The sequence below is a fragment of the Delphinus delphis genome, chromosome 6, assembly GCF_949987515.2.
Source record: "Delphinus delphis chromosome 6, mDelDel1.2, whole genome shotgun sequence".
NCBI classification, from domain to species: domain Eukaryota; kingdom Metazoa; phylum Chordata; class Mammalia; order Artiodactyla; family Delphinidae; genus Delphinus; species Delphinus delphis.
In genome coordinates, this window is record NC_082688.1 from 55515395 (window position 1) to 55538350 (window position 22956).

Below are 22956 nucleotides of genomic sequence, written 5' to 3' on the forward strand. Positions count from 1 at the left end.
TGACAGATTATAATTTATCAGATACAGATTTCAAAAATAGACTTGTCCATTCTCACTTATGCAAGACATAGCATTTTACTAAGCTATCTAGTTCTAAAATTTTCTTTGAGTTATTGTGTGTGGCTAAAGTGATAAAGATTTTATTGTCATTTTAAGTTAATAGCATTAAAAAAGCAATAACATAATTATATCATTAATAAAAACCAAAAATATCTTCTCACATAAAAAGTATTATTATCAGAAACTACAATAATGCAAGGGACATTTTCTTACACATCAACTGAAAAACCTAAACACTAAAAATAATTTCTCATATTCTAGTAATCAGTGGGGCGACAGAGGCATCGGTGAATGTGTCAGTGAGAATACATGTGAACATTAGATGAAATACACAGCTTCCTCTCAGCATAATCTAGCAATATCTTTTCTGATACAACCTACTTGACAACATTTCTCACTCAGTGTCATACGGAACAGTCTCTTTTTTCGGGAATGTTTATCTAAGCCTAAGTTTTTTAATTCTGAAAGACTTTTGTCTTCTGCTTCATTTTGTCTATTAAGAATAATTTTCTTAAATTCTTCAAAGTTAAAATTTGAATCCTTTAATGCAGATTGTTGTAGCTCTCTCAGTGATGGCTGCCTCTCAGACAGTGTTGCCTTCAGCTCCTGTGGCAAATTAGGAACGAATTCCAACAGCATCTTTAAGGTTTCTGCATCTTTGGTGATGGAGGGTGGCATGATTTCTAATTTAAAAAAGAGGAGGAAGAGAAAAAATATTCATGTTAAAGTACATCAGGAAAACTATAAAATTTTGCATAGACACAAAGGAAAGCATTGCCTCAATAGAATTCAACAATAAAACAGAATCAGCAAGTGTCCTGATATCTAAAAAGCTTAGTTTATTATAGTTGGGCAGGTTAAACAACATTACCAAAGTTCTGCTTTACTCCACTCGCACCCTTGTCATCTCTCCTCATGTCCCTTTAATGCTTTTACCATAGCACTTTTTTATCTCTGACACTTCTGAAGTCATCTTGATCCTCAGAAACACTCAGTTTGACCACAGATGAATTTTTATTACCTGAGTAATTTATTTCCATGACTAAGCAACTTCTGAGTTATGATAGTAATCCTTGAAAAGTATATTAATTATTTTAAACTATCAACTGTTCCATGGTGGCAAGTTACTGCTTCAGGATAAAGTTAAAAAGCAGAATTTCCAACTGCTCTGATCTAGCAGGCAGGAGATACCAGTCTCTGATGCTCCTCATACATGTATTAATAATTTCTCTTCCCTAGAGTATTTACTGCAAATCAGTAATGTTTTACTTTATGGAGAAATGGGTTAAAAGAACACTAACCAACAAATCACTGACTATAAGAGATTTTTAATCTCTTGTGGTGTGTGTCTACTGACTACTGTGTATGGTTTTTGTTCCAATGTTGTAGATCATAAACTATGCAAGTTCTGTGTGTTCCCTAGGAAGGGAGCCTGGTCTTAAGTAGCATCCCAGGATTGGGTATACATGAAGGTTGAGACTTGGGCTGGCAACTTTCAGGGACCAGCTGACATCTTCCTTCTTTACACCCATTCAGTTCAGTTGAACATCCTTTGATAGTTTCCATGTCTTTGGCTCTGCCAGATTAGAGATATAAATAAAAAGAAAACATCTTTGCTGCCCTCAAAAAACTTCCAGGTAAATTCTATCCTAACCTTACCTATCCCCATTACACAATTTTGAGAGTTACAGCACCAAAAAAAAGTTGAAACACAGATGAAGTTTAAATTATAGTGTAAACCTGGATCACTACTTGTTGTTTTTCATGGACAGCAAAACTGTCCATTTCAGCTTATAATAAGACATTCCTCCTGAAATAGTGGAAACAATGAGGTCAAGAGATATAAATCTAAACATGGAAAGTAGATTCCTGGGCAACCACTGATGCTTACAGATCAGAGAAAACCATGCCCCCTCACCCAGGCAGGAATGGTCTCAGCTTGTTCACTTCCTATGAGTTCTGTAGCAAGGATCTCAGCCAACAACAAACTTCAACGATTGGAGTTTTCAGTGGAAAGAAAACAATATTCTAACATTTTATTTTTCCTCCCAATGTTTTCTCTCATTCAAGTTCCAAACTGGCAATGACAGATGAGAATTTATACCATTTTTTGGTAGTCAGAAATGTTCACATTTTCCCTCAGTAAGACATCCTAAGTTCAATTCAATCTCTTCATAAAAACTCTCCTTGCTCTAACTTAAACCTTTTCTAATTATTGAATACAAAGAAAAGCTGATTTTAACTTTCCATATACTTGAAGCCAGTTAATGAATCAGGCAAAACATTTGTAGTTTCTATTACATTTATTCATAGGTTGTTGGTTTTGGCACTTCTTATTTTCAATTTAAAAACTTGTTATTTTGAAATACTTTTAAAGTTACAGAAAATTCACAAAAATGTGACAGAGTTCCCAGAGTTCTTTTTTTTTTTTTTTTTTTGGTAAGAACATTTAACGTGAGATCTACCCTTTTAACAGAATTTTAAGTGCCCAATACACCATGATTATCTATAGGTACAGTGTTATAAATCAGATTTCTAGAACCAATTCATCTTGCATAATTGAAATTTTATACATGATAATTAGCAGCTCCCCATTTTTCCCTCCTCCCAGTCCTGGTAACCACCATTTATTCTTTGCTTCTATGAGTCTGACTATTTTAGATACTTATAATAGTGGAATCAAGTAGTATTTGTCCTTCTGAGACAGGCATTTTTCACTTAGCATAATGTCCTCCAGGTTCATCCATGTTGTTGCATATTTTAGGATTTCCTTTTTTAAGGCCAAATAATACTCCATTGTATGTATATACCACCTTTTCTTTATTCATTCGTTTGTGGATGGACATTTAAGTTGTTTCCACATCTTGGCTATTGTGAATATTGCTGCAGTAATTATGGGAGTGGTAATGTCTCTTCAAGATACTGATTTCAGTTCTTTTGAATAAATACCAGAAGTGGAATTGCTGATCATATGGTAGTTCTTTTTTTTTTTTTTGAGGAACCTCCACACTCTTTTCCATAGTGAATGCACAAATTTGCTTTCCCACCAACAGTATACTATATACATGGGTTTCAATTTCTCCACATTCTTAACCACACTTTTCCTTTGTTTTTTGATAATAGCCATCCTGACAGGTGTGAAGTGATAGCTCATTTTGGTTTTGATTTCAATTTCCCTGATGATTAGTGATATACAGCATTGCTTCTTATACCTGTTGGCCATTTGTATGTCTTCTTTGGAGAAATGTCTATTCAAGTCTTTAGCCCATTTTAAAACCAGGTTATTAGTTTTTTTGCTATTGAGTTGTAGGAGTTCTTTATATATTTTGGAAATTAACTCCTTATCAGGTACATGGCTTGCAAATATTTTCTCCTATTTCATAAGTTGCCCCTTCGTTATTGAGCATGTCCTTTGCTGTGCAGAAGTTTTGTCTATTGATGTAGCCTCACTTGTCTAATTTTGCTTTTGTTGCCTGCATTGTACTCTTTATTAAAATTATTTTTTAAATTTATTTTGAAACATTTTGCAATTCACAACAACTTTAGGTTCTGGAGTCTAAAAGATAATATCCTAATCAACCTGAATTCATACAAATGCCTCCTAATCAGTATATTTTGGACTAAACTCTTACTAACATAGACTTCTTCTAATTAAAAATATCTATCTTGTTTTTAAAACGGTACAGTGAGTATTATTTCTGCACGCATTGTGGGAAAATAATTTAATAATGTACAAACAGATAGAAACTATCGAACAATAGAGGTTTTAAACCTCATGAATCACAGATTATTGACATGTACTTCCAAAGTGATTCTTAATTAGTAATTTAAACACTTCCCTTGATCCTCACTTGCAGGCAATAGTTTGTTAGATTATTTCCAGTTAAATTATGTACTGAGCAGTGACAAAGACAGTTCTTTAAAAATATTTTAAAATCACTATCCTTTTCTACAGAAATAGAAATTTGGCCAAATATCTAGATAGGTATAAATGTAGTCAGAAAACCATTTTTAAGCAACAATCTGGAGACAACCTAAATGTCTGCTAAGAATGGTTAAATATATATGGTAGATTTATGACGTGGAATACCAGAAAGAAATTTTAAATTATCTTTTTGGAGTCTAACAATGTGAGAAGATGCTCACAATATAATGTTAAATGAAAATGCAGGAGATACACATACCTATTGCCAAATATTAATATTGCTTTCCATTTCCTCATTTAATATAGATATTTTCATTTTATCATTAAATTCACAGATTTTTTTCAGTCTTTAATATCTAATGGTGCTTTTCATTATTGTATTTACATATATTTTTCAGTCTTTAATATGAGCATATTATTTATTCAGAAAAAGTGAAACAAGCAAATGCAATCTGGTCTTGCCTACTTTGAATCAGTGAATTCCTAAACTCTGTGGTACTCTTCTATTAATATTATACAAGAAGTATGTAAAAACTTGCATTAAATAAATCAGTCTCTGACCAACAATGTAGAAAAGTTAGGTAAAAAACTTTATAATCATATTTTAAGTCCCATAAAAGGACAGTAAATGTACTTAGTGTGCACAATGATTTTACATGAGGGTCACTTATATAGAGGATATGCATATAGCCTATAAATATAGTTGTGATTTATCATAAATTGCATGTGTTGTGAAATATAAAACAATTATTCATAATTGAGCTTGCCCTCTCTGATTTTAACATGACCCATTACAGTGATTAGACTAGGCTATACCTCAGTGAAAGTTTCCATTGTTACTTAAACTTAGCTTCCAATTTATCTTTATAAATGCTTTATAACTTAACAGTGATTTTTAAAAAAAAATTCCAGATTTGATTCTGAGATCTTGCTTTTTTAAAGAAAATCCATTGCAGCTTCTAAATGCTTGAAGCATCAATCACGTTTTCTGCTTTGTTTGGCTGAAGGGCAAACTTCCCTTGACTCTTGTTCCCCTTCAGTTTCTCTTGTAGACCATCAGGCCCTTTTCTTTCTCTTTAATCCCTTCTCTCACACATGAACTTCAAGACTCAGTTCAAAGAAGTGGGAGGCTAGGTCCTCCCCTTTGGTGAAGTTAACAAATAAAAATAAAAGAGTAAGTTTTCGATGGCATGGGCCACAGCCGAGATTGCTTTTTTTTAAAAAAAAAAACAAAGGAGGGTCGTTAAATTTAAGGCCCCCTTTTATGATTACATTTCAGGACCCTATCATAGGTCTCTGCCCTATGCCCTTTGGTGCGCAAATACGCGTGATAACCAGCTCACACCTCACTGTTTGCCCCCTGTCATCTCAAGATGCCCTGTCCAGTTGCCCCATCCATCAGCAAGCCTTCAGTCCTGCCCTCGGACTGATCCTCTGGCCTGAGTACGGATCCTCCGGGCTGAGTACGCCCCGCCTACTGTGGGTTTTTGAGCACTTACCTCCCTCTGTAGCTTCCTCCTTCTCCCTCCCTGCCCCGCCACCCGGACTGACAGGAGGTGAAGGCACCAAGTGCCTCTCAGGTAAGGCCACTTGCTGTTCCCGCTGCTTTCTCTCCCTGTGGTGAAATCCCGGGTGAAATCCTGACTAGAAAGCAAGTTACGAGGCAAAATCCCAAACTTTTAGGCACCGGCAGCTTCAGAGTCATGTGGGCAGCCCTTCCCATTGCTCGGCAGCCGGACAGCAACCAATGGGAAGTGCAGAGCGGCTGGTCGGGGGCGGGGGTTGGGTGCTCTCACCTGCGGGCGGTCCGGATCCCAGCCAAGGCTCCTCCAGGCTCAGAGCCGTTCTCCCCCAGGAGACCGAGCCACAGATCTCGACCCAGAGGCGGACTAATTCTCGGCCGCATGCCTTAATAAGGTCGTTCGTCCTCTGGCCTGAAATCTCTCTGGGAAGTTGACTCAGTAGCAGCCAGACCCCTAGCAGGTGGGACAAGAACTGGCGCGGCATCCTGGACCTGATCTCGTCTGCTCTGAGCGTTTTAGCCTTTCTCGAGATACTGCACCTGCTGTAGCCTACCGGCCTCCGTCAGCGTGCCAATCCTGGCCTTTAGGTTGCTTTCCCTGCCTGACTCCACCAAGCTTTTATAGCCCTCTGGCTACCGCTTAGACCTTGAGTCAAGGGTCCAAGCTCCACCCCTTTCCCCACCCACCTGTTTGAAATACCCCCTTCCCCCACCAGCTCTGGTTTACCCTTACCAACTTTTCTCCATTTGTCCATCCTTTTGTTCGTGGCCCTTTTACAGTTGTTTGGGGTTTTTTTCCTCTCTTTTTTCTTTCCCTCAAACCATTTTGTATACTTGGGTAGGGTTAGTCAATATTTGAAGTCTTTATTATAAAGCTAGGCATGGCCACTGTGCTAAATTATATCAAGAATAAAATTGAAATCACCCATATTCTCACAACCCAGCGTGAGCCTTCAAATCTAAATAAGATTATAGTTAGATTAATTAATATTGTGTCTGGTATATCAGTAAATAAAAATATGATGAATGAATGGATATATCATTGACAAGAGAGGGAGAACTGATGACTTTTTATCTAAATCCTGGTGAAAACATTAAAATCCTCAATGCATCGCTTTAGGCTTGTACAGTGTCCTAAGTTTACAATGTACTTTCTCCACTGACTTTCCTTGGACTCCTCTGGAACATAGCTTGATTATAACCAGTTACTTGAGTATTTTAATTTGAGATTGTATTCTGTGTCTCGAGAGAGACCAAAAAAGAAAAGAAAAAAAGCAATGTCATCCCACAGTTCCAGAAAGAATATTTTGGAATATAATGCAGATTACAGCACAAAAATTATATGATTATTTTATTTTTGCTGTACTCTATGTTTGCTGTATTTGGTGAGGTAATTTTTAACACCTTCTAATTTAACTTTTAAAGAATTCAATATAATTTGAGCTGATATGTTCATTAAGGTTTTCTAGATGGACAGTAAACTTGTAAGTTCAAATAGGTTCATTTTTCAATAATTTATTTGCTTGTTTTCATAATGTACTCAGATTACCTCAGCTCCACCAGGTAAATCAGAGACCTGGAAGAAGTTAGGGTAGCTCTGAATTTGAGTAAAAAGTCAACAATCACTTAGTTACAAATATAGCTATGGAATAGAATAGTTCTAATTTGTAGATTGCTGCTAATTTTAACAGGGTGCACTCAGCACTGGTCATATGCTATGCATTGCATAATTGCTCAAAAAAATCTGACCAAAGCTGTGGAATGATCACGATAGTGCTTTTAGATGGGTTTCTGCTAAGACAAGCAATTTGGGACAGGCTTCTCAAAACTGAGGTTTGACGGTATTTTTGTGGGTTCACAGTTACTGCAAAAAATAATCCATTTACAGGGCTGTCCTCCAAAGTGACTGCTCATTTAAAATATAAATTTCCAGGGGAGTGTAATGTTTTACCTTACTTAGGTAATCTTATAGAGTCCTCACAACTGTCCAGTGAAGTGACCATTTTCTCATTTTACAGAGAGAGGAAGCAAGCTGAGAGTAGTCAAGTTAACTTGTGCAACCTTGTCTAGCACATGTGCCAGATGTGGGCTTGCCCTACTGTTAAGGGTAACAGGCAAATTCAGGATTCATAGCTTTTATAGACACAACTAAATGGTATTTCATATTCTTAAACGCAACAACAAAACCCAAAGAAACCTCTTTAAAGAGAAAAACCAAATGTGTGCCATGCACACACCTGGAAAGTGCTGGAGCTGGGATTCCTACCCATGTCTACTGGATTCCAAAGCCCCCTTTCTTTGATTCCACTGTATCCCTTGGATCTAGCTCCAGTTAGCATTAATCTGCATGGTGAAAGTTAATGGATAAACAGTAATGTCTTTAAAACAGCTGTTGGAGGTACAAAGCAGTAAGCAAACCTATAGTAACAGTAAGTGAAATTGCCTCAATCTCCTTTTTAGACCCTTCACCCTTAACTACCTCAAGTCTTTCTACCAAGCTCAAGCTGTAAGTGGTAGAAATGATTTTCTAATGTCTCCTGCAGGTAACAGTGTCCATGTGACACAGTTCTGGCCAGTAGGACGTAAGCACACGGGTGGACGTTTCTGGCAAAGCCTTTGCTTTTCTGATCCAGGCACTAAGTCTTCTTCTGTCCCCTTCTTTTCCTATCTGAAACACGTACACTGAGCAGCTGTCTTGGAACCAAGAGGTGGGGAAAATAGGAGGTAGCAACAGGAAAAGTGTGAGGAGCCTACTGGCATCATTCAGATGCTAAACAGGGTTGGATGTTTACCCCACAGACTTCTTTGAAGCTACTCTTTTAGCATTTTCTGTTATTTACATTTCTAATTGATACATATATATAAGTGGAGGAAATATTTTATACAAGAAATAAATTAAGTTTACATTCATCAGTTTCTCATGAGAGTTTTAGGTATGCTTTAGTAGTGATTGAATTAGATATTTTAAAGATTGCAGTAATTATTTAAGTGCTTATGCTAGATGCTTTACCACAGATTATTTTTGTACCACTTAAAAACCCGTCATATAATAAGAAGCAGTGAATGCAGATTCTGGAACCAGGAACACTGCCTCCAGGGATTTTGTGGAGGAGGGGATGAGAGACATAGGTCGGGGCAGGGTTTGGGGAGCTGGTTTTTGTCTCTGGGGCTGCATCTTTTTCCTGCCCAGGGTATAAGTTTCCTGGGCACTGCCACTGTTCTTCTGGGTTAGAATCTCCATTTCCAATAAACTTTGTCCTGGGTGGCAGACACTCTCTGAGGTTCTATAGTCCTTTATTGAATTCCCTTGCTCGTGGCCTTCTATCTGCATTACCTTCCAGCCTCCACTATATCCAGTTGGTGTTGGCCAGTGGTTCTCAGAGAAACTCACTTTTTAAAAGATATGAGACTCTGCTCTTTTATATTTCACCACTAATATCTTTCTACAAGCTTTATGTCTTATAATAAATTTTCATTGTTTTCTCTGATCTGTAAATAGCAGATAACCCCACTCAATCCCCATGATAATCAGGACTGCATTGGATCTATTTTTGCTTGTATATTTCTTCTGTCATTTAACTGGGATTTGCGGAAGGAGGAGAGGTAAACCTTTGTAATTTTTCGAGCATCCTGGTCAGAAGTCATTGCTGACTCTATATCTCATAGAGATAAGATGTTTTGTGCTTTCACTTCAGGTTATCATGCTGCTTTATCAAGAAGACTGAAACAAAAAGTAAAGGGAAATTGAGGTCTTCAAAAAGTCCTCTGGTCATCAAACCTTTGGAAATCTCTTGGTTAAGAGATTAGAAAAGATAAATAACTTCATTTTTTTCTTTCTTCTTATTTCTACACAAATAATAATACATGTGCTAAGGGAATGTTCAGAAAGAATCATGCCACCTGATGGAAACTCCATGTGAATAGGGATCTTAGTTCTGTTCACTGATGATACATGCTTGTCATGTGGTAGGCACTCAATAATAGGTCTGCAAATATGCTAGTTTTTTAAATCAACATAAATGTTAATATACTGAGTCTAAAATTAGGCCTAATATTATATGTTGCCTTAATATCTGGTGAAACTAGGAGGGACTTAAATGGCTTAACCACAAGTTCCCCTCCCTATTCTGCTCCCACAGATGGAGTCCACTAGTCCCTCCTCAGCAAGAGGACCAGGCACAATTCCTGCTTATCTCTGAGTAATGGGTTTCATTTCCCTGCTAGCCAATGGAATTATTCAAAGCCAATTACATTTTCTCACAGTAACCAGGGTTACCTCTCTCTCGATACTACAAGGCCTGCCTCCCACAGCCCCTGGTTGTTCATTCTGTTCTGAATATAGCTCCCATGTCACCTTGTGTGGCATGCAGTGTCTTCCTACCCTGGGCTGTGAGTATATGACTAATAAACTGCTGCCCATCTCATCTCTCCAGTGTCAGGTGTTGAATGTTGTATGTGGCCATCCTATAACTCTGGGGTGGAATTCCCTCCTTACCAACTGGATAAAAAGGAGGCAATTAAAACAATGGCATCATGAACAAGATGGCCAGTCATCACCAAGGACACTTGTTCAGCTTTAATGAACTTCTCTTGGCTAACTAATTGGTTCCATGTTATGGCAAAGGCCACCTGAGACAGAACTACCAGTTGCTGTAGTCCTATGCTTTGGGTATACTTTTTGTCTTTGTCGGTATTGCCAACTCTTTCTACCCTAAAATACTCTCATTCCCAAGACAAGAATTGTCATTAATTTACTGTACCACAGCTTGATATGTTGTTGGGTTTGGCCCGTTTTTAGCAGGTGGTCTCCGAGGCTCCTACCTGTTAAGGTGGGGACAGCTAACCTTAACTGATTGGCTCTTGAGTTCCAATTTTCAAGGATCCAGCTAGAATGATCTGGTCACTGCATCTAGCCTGGTGATCGTAACTGGCAGCTTGGGGGCAGCCATATGGATATTATTTGTGATTTTGCTCTTCTGAGACAGGCTCAGGGATGGACCTCTGTGAGGTTTGTGAAAAGGAAGGACACCACCATCCCCGGGAGAATTAAGCATGGCACCCCAGTTGCTTAAGAAGAATTGTTGCTCAGGCAAAGGTAGTGCCTGTCTCCTGTGCTGCTGCTTCCCTTGCTTCTGTCATATGTACTCTTTTGACCCCCAAGTGTATCAAGGTGTAAAGCCATAGAGGCCTGTGACCAGGGGCTGAGGAGAAAAGAAAAGCTGGGGAGCATTTGGTACCAGCCCCTCCCAAAACACCAGAGGATGTAACTCAACTGCTCTCCTATTGCAAAATCCCTGTCCAGTGTACCTCAGCTTTGCTCAGTGTTGCTGATTACCAGGATGCCAAAGGGCTAATCTGACAATCCCAGAGCTTGATGGCCCTCAAACAGGCCATAGACAAAATTACCTTCTTGGATGTGGACCCTGACTCCTGGGAGATTGACTGGTATTCCCTGGAGGAAGAGGTGGCCACCCACAAGGCTTACTGCTCAGCTCCTGAACTTTTCCCACAATCACCCAGAAGATCTGCAATCTACGTGATTGGATGGAGACAGAAACTGAAAGCCATGACTTTTTGTAGCTAGAAATACAAAATGTTCTTAGGGAAATTGAACAGAGAAAGAGAGAGAGAAGCCAACAGGTTTGGTGCTGTAGTTCACATACCTAATAGCAGACAGCGCAGCAGGACCTTTAAATACCTCTTCTGTTGCTGCTGCCGCCTATGCTTCTGTCACAACAAACATCCTGCGCCTCAGGGTTATAGGGAAAAATATCCATAGCATCCCTGTGGCACAGCAAAGGAGTTAATTCAAACCTGACTTAAGCCTGGGGTCCTTAAACCCTAAAAAGCAACCGCTGCCATGGAAGTGGCCCCTAAGCCTGATGATTTGAGACTCTGGAGGAAGAAATTTATAAATAAGTGCAGGGTAGAGAGCACCCCCTCCCCGAAAAAAAACTGTATCTAGTGACCAACCAAAAAAAGGGAGAGGGAGAAAGAAAAAAATGGAGACGGGGACAGGGGAGGAAGGAAGGGAGGAAGGAAGGAGGGAGGGCAGGAACCTAGGTATAGGGGAAGGAAAAAAAGAAAAGAAAAATAAAACAGAAGCAAAGATCCATAATTTGACCTAATTAGAAATCCAAATTTACTCAAATAATGTGTATAGCAAAGATATACAGGTGTGCTGGTTGGCTCTTGAACCTCTTACAACATCTGCTGAAATGCAACTGTTGGCAAACTTTCATGGACTTAATCAATACTGGATCTCAAATTACAGTTATACCTGGGGATCCCACTAAATATTAACATGGCACCACCTATGATCATAAGGGAGTTACTACATATGAAATAGAGAACCAATAGGTATGACTTGACCATTGGAACTATTGTTTTGCCTAAATTCCCCATTGTACCCATTGGCCTAAAATAGACCATAGTAAGCATAGATGCTCTGACCTAATGAGTGATAAATTAAAATTAAGTCTTTGGCACTTACAAATTGCCTTCACAAAATGGGACCCCACTGACCACCTCCCTCCCCAATTAAAATAGCTAATATGGCCCAATGTAAATTAAAACAGGGCCTTCAAGAATTGAAGCTTATAAGATCTAATGAGGGAAGGGGTGATTATCCCCCCTGCTTCTCCATTTAATAGCCCAATTTGGCCTGTTCTTAAACCCAGAATGAATGAATGAACGCACCTCATGGTAAATTATTGCAACCTTAATGTAGTACCATCCATTAAGGCCCCAATAGCCAGTACCCAATATTTTTGAAATTACTAATTCCATCTAATCAGCAACTGGTAAGTATTTCACTATTATAGATTTAGCTAATATGTCTTATTCAGTGTTTATTTCAACAGCCTTTCAGCTGTAGTTTGCCTTCACCTCTGAAGGGATACAATGCATATTTACCTATGAGGTACCTCAGCAGCCTTGCTATCATACACAATCTTTGCAGGCAAAATCTTAACATCTCCTTCCTCCAAGAGCACAGGTATGACATCACCTTGATGACATTCTCCTCTGAGGAGACTTATTTGACATACTCATTAAGAACATAACAAATACAAAGGAGCTCATGAAAGGGATGGGCTGTTGCTGCACACATAATGCAAGGCCCTTCCACCTCTTTTAAATCCCTGAAAGTTATTTAGTAAACGGAGGGCTTCTCCACCCCTGACACTGTCAAGAAACAGCTGTTGACATTCTTAGCACCCACAGTGTTGATACAAATCCATCATGTTTTAGTCCTTGTTGGGTTATGGAGTAAACATATTCCTTATTTACAACTTTTACTTAATCACACTGATACTGTAACTTACAAATCATCCCACCTGGAATGGGCCACCCTCCATAAAATGTCTCCAGAATCGGTCCAATTTGAAATCAAAGGGTACTCCAGTTAGTGCCTTACAAGATGCCTTCACTGTACAGGCTTTAATAACCTCCTTTTATGCCTTCTGGAGTCTCTGGAGTCTCTGGACCACCTATGTTGGTAAATTGCCCATGGGCTTCTGATGCAATACTATACACCATTAGAACAACAGTTGCTGGCCACATACTTTCCTCTCCTGGAAACAGAGGTTCTTAGAGCCCCTGGTCCTGTGACCCTCCATACCCAACTGCCCATTATGTCTTGGGTCATGGAAGCAGCACCCCCACAAGCTGTAGAATGTCGCCATATCTGGACCTGAAGAAAGAGATGGCCTTCCGTGTCCTCAAACCCTTGCAAGATGGCATGATGCTGGAGGAGGGCACCCCTCTCCCAGACCCCTTGGGTACCTGGGGAGTCCTTTGGGATCAACTGAGTGAACAACAATGGAGTTAGTATACTTTATGGATGATATGATCTCCGTATATGTGCTGAAGCAACATTCAGTGGAATCCCTTAACTTGGATTTCCCTCATAAAGGGAATCCAACAATCAGCACAGTTGGCCAAACTTCAGGTAGTCATCTTAGCACTGGATGCCTTGGCCAATAAATGGCTCCATCTGCACATTTTTACAGACTATTCAGCAATTGTGTAAGAGTTGCCCCAGGACACTACTTATCCCCATCCCCCTACTTATCCCCATTCCCCATAATCTAGAATTTTTTCTTGAATAGGATGACTGATCCTTCAGATTAGCCAATGGTCCGTGGCTCCCACTCCCAACCTGGGCCCTTACCTCACCCCAAAGTTTCACCAACATTGTAGCACATTAGAATCACCTGGGGAGCTTTAAGAAGTAAAGTTTTTCTCTTTAAAGAGGTTTTAAAGATAGTTTATCCTCAGTTCTTTTGTTTGCAAATATTTTCTCCCATTCTGAGAGTTGTCTTTTCTTCTTGTTTATGGTTTCCTTTGCTGTGCAAAAGCTTTTAAGTTTCATTAGGTCCCATTTATTTATTTTTGTTTTTATTTTCATTTCTCTAGGAGGTGGGTCTAAAAGGATCTTGCTGTGATTTATGTCAGAGTGTTCTGCCTATGTTCTCCTCTAAGAATTTTATAGTGTCTGGCCTTACATTTAGGTCTTTAATCCATTTTGAGTTTATTTTTGTGTATGGTGTTAGGGAATGTTCTAATTTCATTCTGTTACAGGTAGCTGTCCAGTTTTCCCAGCACCACTTATTGAAGAGGCTGTCTTTTCTCCATTGTACATTCTTGCCTCCTTTATCAAAGATAAGTTGACCATATGTGCATGGGTTTATCTCTGGGCTTTCTATCTTGTTCCATTGATCTATATTTCTGTTTTTGTGCCAGTACCATACTGTCTTGATTACTGTAACTTTGTAGTAGAGTCTGAAGTCAGGGAGCCTGATTCCTCCAGCTCCCTTTTTCTTTCTCAGGATTGCTTTGGCTATTTGGGGTCCTTTGTGTTTCCATACAAATTGTGCAATTTTTTGTTCTAGTTCTGTGAAAAATGCCATTGGTAGTTTGATAGAGATTGCATTGAATCTGTTGATTGCTTTGGGTAGTATAGTCATTTTCACAATGTTGATTCTTCCAATCCAAGAACATGGTATATCTCTCCATCTGTTTGTATCATCTTTAATTACTTTCATCAGTGTCCTGTAGTCTTCTGCATACAGGTCTTTTGTGTCCTTAGATAGGTTTATTTCTAGGTATTTTATTCTTTATGTTGCAATGGTAAATGGGAGTGTTTCCTTAATTTCTCTTTCAGATTTTTCATCATTAGTGTATAGGAATGCAAGAGATTTCTGTGCATTAATTTTGTATCCTGCTACTTTACCTAATTCATTGATTAGCTCTAGTAGTTTTCTGGTAGTATCTTTAGAATTCTGTATGTATACTGTCATGTCATCTGCAAACAGTGACAGCATTACTTCTCCTTTTCCGATTTGGATTCCTTTTATTTCTTTTTCTTCTCTGATTGCTGTGGTTAAAACTTCCACAACTGTGTTGAATAATAGGGGTGAGAGTGGACAACCTTGTCTTGTTCCTGATCTTTGAAGAAATGGTTTCAGTTTTTCACCATTGAGGACGATGTTGGCTGTGGGTTTGTCATATATGGCCTTTATTATATTGAGAGAAGTTCTCTTTAGGCCTACTTTCTGGAGAGTTTTTATCATAAATGGATGTTGAATTTTGTCAAAAGCTTTTTCTGCATCTGTTGAAATGGTCATATGGTTTTTCTCCTTCAATTTGTTAATATGGTTTATCACATTGATTTCCGTATATTGAAGAATCCTTGCATTCCTGGGAAAACCCCACTTGATCATGGTGTATGATCCTTTTAATGTGCTGTTGGATTCTGTTTGCTAGTATTTTGTTGAGGATTTTTGCATATGTTCATCAGTGATATTGGCCTGTAATTTTCTTTCTTTGTGACATCTTTGTCTGGTTTTCATATCAGGGTGATGGTGGCCTTGTAGAATGAGTTTGGGAGTGTTCCTCCCTCTGCTATATTTTGGAAGAGTTTGAGAAGGATAGGTGTTAGCTTTTCTCTAAATGTTTGATAGAATTTGCCTGTGAAGCCATCTGGTCCTGGGCTTTGTTTATTGGAAGATTTTTTTTTTTATGGTTCTGGCAGCTTTATTGAGGTATAATTATCATACAATCAATGTAAATATTTAAAGTGTATAATTTGATAAGTTTTGACATATGTATATACCCATGAAATGACAGCCACAATCAGGATAATATTCATCATCTCCCAAAGTTTCCTTGTCCCCTTGGTAATTCTTACACCTGCCCTTCCCTGCCTTGCCCCTTCCCTGTTCCTATGTAACCACTAATCTACTTTCTGTCATTATAGATTTTATGAATTTTCTAGAATTTAAAAATATGGATTCATATGGTACGTACTATTTTGTCTGGCTTATTTCACTGTCTGGCCTAATTACTTTGAAGTTGTGTGCACCAATAGTTCACTAATTTTTATTGTTGAGTGGTATTTCATTGTGTGTGTATCCCATAATTTGTTTATCCACTCACCTGCTGAGGGACATTTGGTTTGTTTTCAGATTTTGTCTGTCACAAATAAATCTGCTGTAAACATTCATGAAGAAGTCTTGGGACTTCCCTGGCAGTACAGTGGCCAAGAATCCACACTTCCAATGCAGAGGGCACGGGCTCGATCCCTGGTCAGAGAACCAAAACCCCATGTGCTGTGCGGCGTGGCCAAAAAATCAAAAACCAAACCAAATAGTTTCAATTTCACTGGTTGTGATTGGTCAGTTTATATTTTCTGTTTCTTCCTGGTTCAGTCTTGGAAGGTTGTGCTTTTCTAAGCATTTGTCCATTTCTTCCAGGTTGTCCATTTTATTGGCATATAGTTGCTTGTAGTAATCTCTCATGATCTTTTGTATTTCTGCAGTGTCACTTGTTACTTCTCCTTTTTCATTTCTAATTCTGTTGCTTTGAGTCTTCTCCCTTTTTTTCTTTTTTCTTTTTATTAATTAATTATTTTTGCTGTGTTGGGTCTTCGTTTCTGTGAGAGGGCTTTCTCTAGTTGTGGCAAGCGGGGGCCACTCTTCATCACGGTGCGCGGGCCTCGCACTATCGCGGCCTCTCTTGTTGTGGAGCACAGGCTCCAGACACACAGGCTCAGTAGTTGTGGCTCACAGGCCTAGTTGCTCCGCAGCACGTGGGATCCTCCCAGACCAGGGCTCAAACCCGTGTCCCCTGCATTAGCAGGCAGATTCTCAAGCACGGTGCCACCAGGGAAGCCCTCCCTTTTTTTCTTGATGAGCCTGGCTAATGGTTTATCAATTTTGTTTATCTTCTCAGAGAAGCAGCTTTTAGTTTTATTGATCTTTCCTATTGTTTCCTTCATTTCCTTTTCATTTATTTCTCATCTGATCTTTATAATTTGTTTCCTTTTGCTAACTGGGGTTTTTTTTTGTTCTTCTTTCTCTAGTTGCTTTAGGTGTAAGGTTAGGTTGTTTATTTGAGATGTTTCTTGTTTCTTAAGGTAGGATTGTATTGCTATAAACTTCCCTCTTAAAACTGCTTTTGCTGCATCCCATAGGTTTTGTGTCATTGTGTTTTCATTGTCATTTGTTTCTAGGTATTTTTTGATTTCCTCTTTGATTTCTTCAGTGATCTCTTGGTTATTTAGTAGCATATTGTTTAGCCTCCATGTGTTTGCATTTTTTACAGGTTTTTTTCCTGTAATTGATATCTAGTCTCATAGAGTTGTGGTCAGAAAAGATACTTGATACAATTTCAATTTTCTTAAGTTTAGCAAGGCTTGATTTGTGATCCAAGATATGATCTGTCCTGGAGAATGTTCCGGGAGCACTTGAGAAGAAAGTGTATTCTGTTGTTTTTGGATGGAATGTCCTGTAAATATCAATTAAGTCCATCTTGTTTAATGTGTCATTTAAAGCTTGTGTTTCCTTTTTTATTTTAATTTTGGATGATCTGTCCATTGGTGACAGTAGGGTGTTAAAGTCCCCAGTATGATTGTGTTACTGTCCATTTCCCCTTTTATGGCTGTTAGCATTTGCCTTATGTATTGAGGTACTCCTATATTGGATGCATAAATATTTACAATTGTTATATCTTCTTCTTTGATTGATCCCCTGATCATTCTGTAGTGTCCTTCTTTGTCTCTTGTAATAGTCGTTATTTTAAAGTCTGTTTTGTCTGATATGAGAATTGCTACTCCAGCTTTCTTTTGATTTCCATTTGCATGGAATATCTTTTTCCATCCTCTCACTTTCCGTCTGTATGTGTCCCTAGGTCTGAAGTGGGTCTCTTGTAGACAGCATATATATGGGTCTTGTTTTTGTATCCATTCAGCCAGTCTATGTCTTTTGGTTGGAGCATTTAATCCATTTACATTTAAGGTAATTATGGATATGTATGTCCCTATTGCCATTTTCTTAATTGTTTTGGGTTTGTTTTTGTAGGTCTTTTCCTTCTCTTTTGTTTTCTGCCTAGAGAGGTTCCTTTAGCATTTGTTGTAAAGCTGGTTTGGTGGTGCTGAATTGTCTTAACTTTTGCTTGTCTGTAAAGGTTTTAATTTCTCTGTCGAATCTGAATGAGATCCTTGCTGGGTAGAGTAATCTTGGTTGTAGAGTTTTCCCTTTCATCACTTTAAATATGTCCTGCCCTCCCTTCAGGCTTGCAGAGTTTCTGCTGAAAGATCAGTTGTTAACCTTATGGGGATTCCCTTGTATGATATTTATTACTTTTCCCTTGCTGCTTTTAATGTTTTTTCTTTGTATTTAATTTTTGATAGTTTGATTAATATGTGTCTTGGCATGTTTCTCCTTGGATTTATCCTGTATGGGACTCCCTGTGCTTCCTGGACTTGACTATTTCCTTTCCCATGTTAGGGAAGTTTTCAACTATAATCTCTTCAAATATTTTCTCAGACCCTTTCTTTTTCTCTTCTTCTTCTGGGACCCCTATAAGTCAAATGTTGGTGCGTTTAATGTTGTCCCAGAGGTCTCTGAGACTGTCCTCAATTCCTTTCATTCTTTTTTCTTTATTCTGCTCTGTGGTAATTATTTCCACTATTTTATCTTCCAGGTCTCTTATCCATTCTTCTGCCTTCATTATTCTGCTATTGAGTCCTTTTAGAGAATTTTAATTTCATTTATTGTGTTGTTGATCATTGTTTGCTCTTTAGTTCTTCTAGGTCCTTGTTAAACATTTCTTGTGTTTTCTCTGTTCTATTTCCAAGATTTTGGATCATCTTTACTATCATTACTCTGAATTCTTTTTCAGGTAGACTGCCTATTTCCTCTTCGTTTTTAACTTACTGTGTTTGGGGTCTCCTTATCGCAGGCTGCTGGTTCATAGTTCCCATTGTTTTTGCTTTCTGCCCCCAGTAGGTAAGGTTGGTTCATTGGGTTGTGTAGGCTTCCTGGTGGAGGGGACTGGCCTGTGTTCTGGTGGGTGGGTCTGAATCTTGTCTTTCTGCTGGGCAGGGCCAAGTCTGGTGGTGTGTTTTGGGGTGTCTGTGAACTTAGTATGATTTTAGGCAGTCTCTCTGCTCATGGGTGGGGTGTGTTCCTCTCTTCCTAGTTGTTTGGCATGGGGCGTTCAGCACTGGAGCTTGCTGGCTGTTGAGTGGATCTGGGTCTTAGCGTTGAGATGGGGATCTCTGGGAGATCTCTCATCGAATGATATTATGTGGCGCCGGGAGGTCTCTTGTGGTCCAATGTCCTGAACTCGGCTCTCCCACCTCAGTAGCTCAGGCCTGACACCTGAGCACCAAGACCCTGTCAGCCACATGGCTCAGAAGACAAGGGAGAAAAAAAGAAAGAAAAATAAATAATAAATAAGTAAAAAAATTTTAATTATTAAAATAAAAAAGTAATAATAATTTTTTTTAAAAAAGAAGGGAGCAACAAAACCAATAAACAAGTCCACCAATGATAACAAGTGCTAAAAACTATACTAAGATAAACATAAAAATCAAAAAAGAATTAGTCACATACAGCAAGCCCCAAGTCCACAGTTGCTCCCAAAGTCCCTTGACTCAATTTTGGGATGATTCATTGTCTATTCAGGTATTCCACAGATGCAGGTACATCAAGTTGATTGTAGAGATTTAATCCGCTGCTCCTGAGGCTGCTGGGAGAGATTTCCCTTTCTCTTCTTCTTTTTGCACAGCTTCTTCTTTTCGCACAGCACAACCAAAGCAGGTCCCGTCCCTATTCTTTTGTCTCTGTTTTTCCTTTTTTCTTTTGCCCTACCCAGGTACGTGGGGATTTTCTTGCCTTTTGGGAAGCCTGAGGTCTTCTGCCAGTGTACAGTAGGTGTTCTGTAGGAGTTGTTCCACATGTAGGTGTATTTTTGATGTATTTGTGTGGAGGAAGGTGATCTCCACGTCTTACTCCTCTGCCATCTTGAAAGTGCCCCCATCTGCACTCTTGTCTGATGATTTTCTTTGACCTCTAGATCCCACTTTGCCTGAACACCATTTGTGCTGGAGAAATAACATACCAGGAACTGCCCTCCACCAATTAACTCAAGAGTGGTTTATAAATACCCCAGCTCTTTCACTCCTTGGGTGGGATAACTCTGGCCTGAGGGGAGGGTGTGTTCTAAATCATTTCTCAGAGTTCCCCAGCAGGATTAAGCTCCAGTTGCCCACAGAGGTAATTTCCTGGGTCAGACTTCATTTACTGGCTTCCTTTTCTTCCCCAATTCCCCACAAGTGTTTTTATGAGCATCTCCCAAATAAATGCCTTGATCAAGTCATTATTGCAAAATTCGCTTCAAGGAGAACCTACACTGAGACAGCTAAAAGAGATAAAAGTGAACATATCTGAGGAAAAGAAAATGGGAAGGAGAACAGAATGCCTTTTAACTATGACCCATGAGCCTGTTTGAATTTTTCCTTTTCCTAAAATACTCCTGTTCTAGTAGGAAATTGATGTCTCTGCTTGAATTGCTGAAAAGAACTTACGAAAGTCAGAACCTGAACAGAACCTCCTTTGCCTGCCTAGTTAGACTTTCAGGCTGTTTCAGAGGTAGTGGGCTTGTCCTAAGTCTGCAGTTCAGAAAAGGAAACTGGCTGGAAGGTCAGTCCAGCACCCTGTGTTTTCCATGGCTATTGAATTCAGAGAAGTAACTATCCATAGGCACAAACTGTATTCAAACCCCAGGAATCTTTTTATTATTGCTAGTTTGAAATAGGTAGCATTAGTTGGACTCTTTTCAAAAATTTTAGTTCTTTGAAGATGAAAAGAAAAGCATTCCAGAGGCCAGTTTTCCTCTCTGTTATTTTAGGAAGATGTAAAATTGTCAAGTATCTCAGAATCCATATTGGGTTCCTAGCGCGCTCTCTGCCTCTGTCTCTCTTTCTTTTACAAAATCACCTTGGTGGATAGAGTTGGTGCTACCTTCTACTCAAGTCAGATCTTCATCAGCAGTACTTTAATGGTGTGGGGATGGTGAGAAGAGAAGGAAAAATAGTCATCTATATTCCTCAAAGCCCAACCATATTATCCTGACATCCTGACAGCTTTTCACAGACTTCCCTTATCACATTTCAGTGTCTACTAATATCTCTAGTCTGTTGACTTTCACATACATTCAATAGCTGAGTCCTTACAGTTTTTTGAAACCTTCAAGCTATGCTAGATCTCTGATTGTCAGTCTTCCATGGGACTTAACTTCATTTGGGCACATTCTTAACTCTGTTCTCCTAACACCAAATGAAATGCCAAAACCAACTTGGGTTCAGGGTCTGTCTGTCCCTCATGTCCAGGCAGGGCAGAAAACACCCACAAAGTGCCGCTGACCATAGATGAAGTCCTCCAAAAAAAAACCTGGTAAACTGAGGTTAGCATTGCATCATTCAACCCTGTGACACTTGTGGATTAAGAAATTGTATACCAAAAATGTCATCCAAACCTCAGACTCAGCAATACTACTGAGTCGTTATCAGTGGGGTACAGATTTCCATTTGCTTTTATCTGTGGTCATGATGAATTTGTGCTGCCCCAGGCACACTTCTTACTGTCTTTCAAGTAGCCAGAGGAACAAGTTAGCACAGCAAAATAAACTGGCCTGTGAGGGGATCCCATGGGTGACTTTGGTCCCTGGGTGGCTCAGCTCCCCCAAACAAGCTAGTAACTGAACCCTGGCAGCCATTCTTGAGCTGTTTACTGTGAAAGGCATTTGAGTCAGCTCTATTCCTTCATGATACTACACTTCCTTGGTCCTATTCTTATTTTCTAGGCCTTTCTCACTTCCCCTTCTCTGCCCCTGGCCATTCTGGGCTTCCTGATGCACCTGTAGCCCAAGTACTGCTCCAACCTTCATAAACTCCAAGACTGACACAAAATTACTGTAGAAAAATCATCAGAGATGCTAAATAGTTAGCCCTGAATGTTAGAAACAACTCTCTACAAATTGACAGTGGGTAGTATGCAGGGTATTCCTGAAATCTCCTGTAGGCATCCACAAGGCCAAACCTAAGGAAACATTTCCAACCCTCATGCAAAACAGACACACTCGAAGGCCAAGAGAAACCACACCGCCTGAGTTACAGGCTTTATTTTAAAATATTTTCTCAAAAAAAATTAATATTAAAAAAAATATTTTCTCAGTAAGAGTTTGTTCCTTTCCCAGAATAATGGAGCACAATAGGTTCTGGCAAGGGTCTCTAGAATATCCCATTTGAACATGTGAATATTAAAATTGTTGAAGTCTATAAAAATGTTTTCAATTTCTTATTGCTCATATTCCTATTACATTGTTGTAGATTATTTTTGCAATCTGAGTCTGATTCCTCCCCATCCTCTTCTAACTCATGCCCTTTTAACCTCACTTTAGGACACTTTCTAAGGCTCTGAGACTGAGCATATGTGACAGTTTTTAAAAATTATTTCTGATTTTGACTTTGTCATTGTCCTCTCAGAGTCAGGCAGCATGTTGCATTGGAAAAACTCCTGCCAGTGATACCAAACACCAAAGTTCTAGTACAAACTACCATTACCAGATGTGAAACTTTAGGTAAATCACTAAGGGCCTCCATTTTCTCAACAGTAAAAATGGGGACTAAGACTAGACCATTTCTAAGGGTCTTCCCTCCCTCTTTAACATCTTGACAATAATTTCAGTATTTGTCATTAAAACTGTTTTGAGTAGATTTGGGACACTGCTATAATCTTTACAAAGTGCAGTTAAGTACTGCACCACTAAGGACCATTCAACATTACACCCAAACACAAACTGAATTGGGTGGAACACCATATAAACTTTATTTATTTGTAATTTTAGTCCCCAGTTGTCTCATTTAAATATGAATTTAAAACATTCAAAACACTTAGGTACTGTGATGTCATAAATTGCATTTTTAATATTACAATATTATTTACTATTGTAAAGTGATTTCCAAAAAGGGAAATTCTACTGTAGAGAATTTCTGGACCCGTATTTATTTCCTTTAAACTATGACAACCTCCACATACACTAAGAGAGTCTCTGTGTTGCTTTAGTTGAACCAACAATGTTTGGGGAGAAATGGGTAGCC

The 22956-nt window shown here is 38.9% G+C and overlaps 1 protein-coding gene across 2 annotated transcripts; it reads right to left on the minus strand.

Annotated features, from left to right (window-relative positions):
- Nucleotides 1-402: 402 nt before the first annotated feature.
- On the minus strand, nt 403-5992 carry LOC132426647 (prorelaxin). 2 transcript variants are annotated; one of them, XM_060013444.1, is made up of 2 exons: nt 5782-5992; nt 403-743 (listed from the first exon to the last, which is right to left on the minus strand). In XM_060013444.1, exons 1-2 carry the CDS (start codon nt 5990-5992, stop codon nt 403-405), a joined length of 552 nt encoding a protein of 183 aa, XP_059869427.1. The 2 variants fall into 2 exon arrangements, with proteins under 2 accessions (XP_059869427.1, XP_059869428.1); XM_060013445.1 differs by lacking the exon at nt 5782-5992 and adding an exon at nt 5485-5622.
- Between the last annotated feature and the right edge of the window lie 16964 nt (nt 5993-22956).

What these genes read in the sequence shown, in the direction of transcription:
- LOC132426647 (XM_060013444.1), bottom strand. Translation starts at nt 5,992, where the DNA reads ATGCCGCGCCAGTTCTTGTCCCACCTGCTAGGGGTCTGGCTGCTACTG. An exon ending in GGGATCCGGACCGCCCGCAG is followed by an intron (nt 744 to 5,781) that starts GTGAGAGCACCC and finishes TTTTTAAATTAG; the next exon opens with AAATCATGCCACCCTCCATC.